The 5,216-nt window shown below is 35.3% G+C and overlaps 1 protein-coding gene across 1 annotated transcript; it reads right to left on the bottom strand.

The window, feature by feature from the left end:
* LOC144551990 (myb-related protein Zm1-like) lies at positions 1-1,636 on the bottom strand. The gene is made up of 3 exons (XM_078300101.1): positions 1,356-1,636; positions 983-1,112; positions 1-888 (listed from the first exon to the last, which is right to left on the bottom strand). The coding sequence occupies exons 1-3, from the start codon at positions 1,492-1,494 to the stop codon at positions 207-209; spliced, it is 951 nt and encodes a 316-aa protein (XP_078156227.1). The 5' UTR covers positions 1,495-1,636; the 3' UTR covers positions 1-206.
* Between the last annotated feature and the right edge of the window lie 3,580 nt (positions 1,637-5,216).

The raw sequence follows: 5,216 nt of genomic DNA, 5'->3' as shown, positions 1-5,216 counted from the left end.
TTGGTGAGGAGTCGGTATAATCCTTTATGTCGTATAAATAAAACATATAATAATAAAGTCACCTACAATTTGACTCTTTTCACATCCTTCTTTAACCTGACTACTACTTGACATGCAAAGTAACCTACCTGTGACTCTCGTCAACAATCTTTGAAAATGTATTACAGAGTATCCCAACTATATCTAGATACATTTCTACATCATCACTAGTCAACATATGAAGACTCTATGTTCACATCATACAAATATTCTAATAGTAAGGGAGAAGCTGGCTCAATTTGAAAATCATCAATGCACAAACCATTTCCCTCCTTTAGACCGGTATCATCCCTCCTGAGTAAGCTTTCTTGGTTCTCATCTTGTGGTTCACACAACCCGAGTTCAATCTCGAGGCTTTCTAACCAGTCTGTTGTTTCATTAGTTGCTGTAGTATTTTTCTCAACAGCAAGGGATTCCCCGTGATCGTCTTCTTCAATCATACTCCAAAGTTCGGGTTCAATTGTCATTTCAGGAATCTCCAAAAATTCATATCCATTCTCTTCCCTGCGACAATTCTCAACTGTTGCAAATGAAAGCGATGAAGAGCAGCTTGACAAAGCAGATGAATTAGATTTAGGTTGCACTTCTAAGTCACTTTTATCATCTTTGCGCTCCATCTGTACCTCAGTTGTGTCGGTAGTTGGGTCTTTGTCGTTCTCTCTGTTTTGAACTTGTAATTGATTAGAATTACAGTAAGATCCGTTTAAGAAAAAATTTGGTTTATCTGTTGCCTTGTGCTCTCCTTCCTCCTCTTCTCTTGATCTTAATTTCTTCTTCAAGTATGTATTCCAGACATTTTTGATCTCATTGTCAGTTCTACCAGGCAGGTGTGAAGCAATTTTTGACCATCTGATGAAAAACTTGAGTTAAAAAAAAAATACCAGAATTCTAATAACGGCAAGAAAATAATGGGCCAAATGTAAGCTATACAAATTGTGATTACTTGTTTCCAAGCAAGGCATGAAGCTTTATGATGGTCTCCTCTTCTTCTTCGGTGAAGTGCCCACGTTTGATATCAGGACGAAGATAATTAATCCACCTCAGTCGACAGCTCTTCCCGCACCTAAGCAACCCTAATATAAACCAAAAGAAAAAAGATGTACTATTTATACTAGATAAATCTGTTTTTTTAATTGCCAAATGTTGGTATCCAATAAAAAACATGAAGAAAATTCTCTAATATGAAAACAATGTGCATTAATAATACCCATATTACTCTATTATTCCTTGTTTAATCACACTAGACAGGAGAAGTGAGATAAACATTGATATTAAAGAAAGCTTTAAAAGGAAAAAAAAATGATGAAACGGAGTACCGGCTTTCTTAGGCAGGGCACGCCAATTTGCATGCCCATACCTTTGAATGTGAGCAATTAGCCTCAGGTCTTCCTCAGGGCTCCATGTACCCTTGTTTAGTCCAACCTTGTCACAACACGGTGCTCGACCCTTGCCCATAGCCAACCCTCAACACTAAATTTTAACACTTTTAGAGCTTAAACTCAAAATTGTAGATAGATAGAAGAGCCAGTGACTTCATACATGTATGTGTGTGTTATATATAATACTAGGACAAAAAGGAGGCAGTTTTGTGAAAGTGATGTTTTTGCCAAGATTTGGGTGTCTTAACAACTCCCAACTTCAACAAGATTTGTTGACAAATGGCTCACAGACATAAAGCAAATACTCTTTTTTTTTTTTTTTATTATTGTAAGGCTTCTGATTATTTGCGTATGTCGTATAAAAACAAGAAACAGAGGTCTCATTTGTATATTTTCAAAATCTTGACTTGGACTTGTCATGCTTTTGTAACCAATAATTACGGAAGCAAGCTCCCAAACTTGCTAACATCAGGAGAAAATTGACATCAAAATAAAACTACCAAAAGAGATGGACGTAGAAAACCTAATTTACTTAGTCTGTGTCAATTTGACAATTTACTTCTTCTTCTTTTGTTGAGAAAAGGGATCTCAAGAGGCCACCTGTTTCCAATTAAATGATAAAAATTAAAACCCAAACTTCTTCAGTTTTTGTTTTTATCCCCCTAAACCGATACAATCACAACACACCTCACCAAAATGCAAGAACCCTAGCTAAAATTATATTGTTATTCTAATTCCTGTTCAGTTCGAACGTTCCATGGCCTTGCTCCTATTTATTTTCATTTCTTTTGGGGAATCCCAATGGTAAAATTGTTTAGTTTTTTTAAAAGATAAAACCAAACTTGAATTCCAATTTCAATCCCCCAATGTCGGCAACCAACTTTATCTCTCAAACAAATTAAGGCAGACAAGGTAGTGCAAACACTGTACAATTAACATAGTATAGAACTAGAGTGTTAATCAAGTTTGTCTCCCGATCACTGCTAATCGATAAAGATGTGTCTGTTTCTAGTGATATATGATTATGACCTCTACGAGTATAGAACTGGTATGTCATCTTCACAAATATCCTAAGAATGTTCTCGACTAAAGTATGTGTAATGTACGTAGAAGAAGAAATCCCTCTGATGTGTTAAATTCTATCCCTAGCCTGTTACATCACATGACGCCGTAACAAATTAGAAAAAAGAATTGAATACAGATTCTCCTTCTCTCCCAAGAACACATGCAGGGTGTCAGGGGCGGACGCAGGATTTTTGTCAGGGCGGGGCAATAATCGGATGCAAATAGCTTATCGGGTTCAAATCCAATAGCTTATCGGGTACAATTCAACATAACAAAAAAAAATACCAATCAATATAATAAAAATCTAAAATTACTTGAAAAAAATCAACAATTCAACATTTATAGGGAATTTTGGTTCAACTAATTTTCGCTATTTGGGATCAGCGCCTATTTGGGCTATGCTAATTTGTTTCGCTCAGAGTTTATATGGGCTCCGTTCCGTCTATTAGAATTCCAGAATGGGCTATGGGGGGCAATTTGAATTCCAGGGAGGGGCAAAGGTCCGAAAAGCAGATTTTTAGCACTATTTTTGAAAATCCAGCGGAGGGCAGCTGACCCCCCCTGTGCTACAGTGGATCCGCCCCTGCAGGGTGTACTGTACAAAAAATCAGTGAAATTCTCAAGCTGATATCAAGAGGCCATAATCAAGGTAAAAATCAAAAGTTGAATAAGAGCTACTTTTAATGAAGCTTGGCAGAGCTTGTATTGATGTGCAGGTACAAAAAATCGGTGAAATATTAGTCGCTGAAACATGCCAGAGACCCGTTGGGGACAAGTTGGGGCTGGTTATCATTTTACTATCAGAAGCTCAAGGAAACTTTGAATCAGCTTTGAGAGTACACATCATTAGTAACTTTAAAAAATAAACTTTTTGTTGTTTCAAAAAAATAAATAATAAATAAACCTGCTTAAGCAAAGTTGTACATCTCTTGTGCTTCTAATGTGCCAGCCACCACTCTAATTGCTACAAGGAAACCCGACGTGGAATAACAGAATCCACACAAACGGTTAAATCCAGATTTGCTATATTGCATTGGAGGTGTCACTCTTAGTAAAAACCCCTCAAACAAGAAATCAAGAAAGATACAGGATAGCCACATAAGCAAAAACTCGGGTCAAATTTTGGTTATGGTACCTACATTTTTTGTGTTTTTTATTATTTGAAATGTTCTGTGCTGGGTCCATAGTTTGGTCTGATTTTGCATCTTTCAAGTTATAGAAGTCTTGACCTTATCTGATAAACTGATACAACAAAAGGTTAAACAAAGCTAACCTGATAACATGATGACCTAATTTGAAGGAACCCGACTTATGTTAGTGCAGTTGAAGGTTATTTGGAATTTACACTTGACAGTCGATTTAATGTGGCGGGTCCAAGTCGAGATTGGTGCCTCTAATGGCCAGGTTCCATGAAGTGTTTGTTTATAAAGGTGAAATGCACTTCTTTAATAATGAAAATAGAATAGGCAAAGGACAATTAATGAAAAAGAGTGTCTCTGTTTCGCTTGGGTGAAATGATTCAAAGTTGATAAAATGGATATACCAGCCACAGATATCAGGTGATTTCAAAATCTTGCTAGTGATATCAAACGTGGATAGATCGCAGTATCATTTCTCTTTTTTTTATAAGATGCTTTATTTTTGTATCTTGATAATTTTGTCTTAATATTCAAAGGGGGTAGCTTTCACAAAATATAAAATATAGGAAATGGTTAGCACAATTTATATATATATACACATGATGCCTATGCTGTGGCCACCGGTGTGTGTCTTTTTGTATACGTGCAAATCCCTGTCATCTTTTTTTAATTGTGCTTGTGACTTGTGAGCGTGGCACTAAGCAGGGTGTCAGCATGATGAAAGTTTTGTTATTTTGCTTAAAATTATCAACATAAATAAATATGCTGGATTGACTTTAACTTTAAATCCAAGTATGAGGGATTTTGTTGAATAGCATTTTTAATTTAGTCAAATTGAATGATGTAACTGATCTATAATCCTATATAAGTTATCTTATGTTATATTATATATCAAAAAAATTGGTCCATAAAGCAAAAAAAAGATGTTTAAGTTGTCAAATCATTTTTAAATCAGTGAGAGAGAAAATATTTGATACAGTACATCCCGACTATTTACATTAATTGATCTATATATAATCGGTAGATTCAAGACAGATTTCATTGGGCTTCATTAATTGCAGCCCAAATTATAGCTTTGTAATCCTAAAACAATTTTAATTGCTCCAAATTAAAATGGATAGTTTAAATTAGCTGGAAGAAATATAGTATAGACTAGTATACACCTCGTTGAACCTCTCACTGGTTGGTGCGTGGTGAGTGGTGAGTAAAACATCATTGGAGTCTTTCTCAGCACAAAAGATTTGCAAATTATGATGTAACTGGCACTATATTAATCATCTGTTACATCTCTATCTGATTTTGAATGTTTTCTTTTCTTATACTAGAAATTGATAGATAGTCTGGTACATCATATCTCCGCTATGCTATTGCACTTATTAAGTATGATACTTATTTGTTGTTATCATTCGAATTAGCTCCTTCAATTAACTGCAAGTTGGTATTAAAGGATCTGCTACTGCCACTCTGCCAGTACCAGTATGAAATCACCTGTCATTCTTTTCACACAATTATTCAAGTACCAATAATAACTTCCTTCACCTTCACATGTATGATGTATCTATCTTATTCTTATCTAAGTTGTACCATCTTAATA

This window comes from Carex rostrata, chromosome 3 (assembly GCF_964058835.1).
Source record: "Carex rostrata chromosome 3, lpCarRost1.2, whole genome shotgun sequence".
Taxonomy (NCBI): Eukaryota; Viridiplantae; Streptophyta; class Magnoliopsida; order Poales; family Cyperaceae; genus Carex; species Carex rostrata.
Note: the sequence above shows the minus strand (reverse complement) of the source record. Positions and strands in the feature narration are given on the sequence as shown.

Bases quoted from the DNA above. Each gene is read 5' to 3' on its own strand.
- LOC144551990 (XM_078300101.1), bottom strand. From the start codon at position 1,494: ATGGGCAAGGGTCGAGCACCGTGTTGTGACAAGGTTGGACTAAACAAG. The intron at 1,113-1,355 runs GTACTCCGTTTC...GGTTTATATTAG, and splicing joins TGCCCTGCCTAAGAAAGCCG to GGTTGCTTAGGTGCGGGAAG. The intron at 889-982 runs GTAATCACAATT...GTTTTTCATCAG, and splicing joins CATGCCTTGCTTGGAAACAA to ATGGTCAAAAATTGCTTCAC.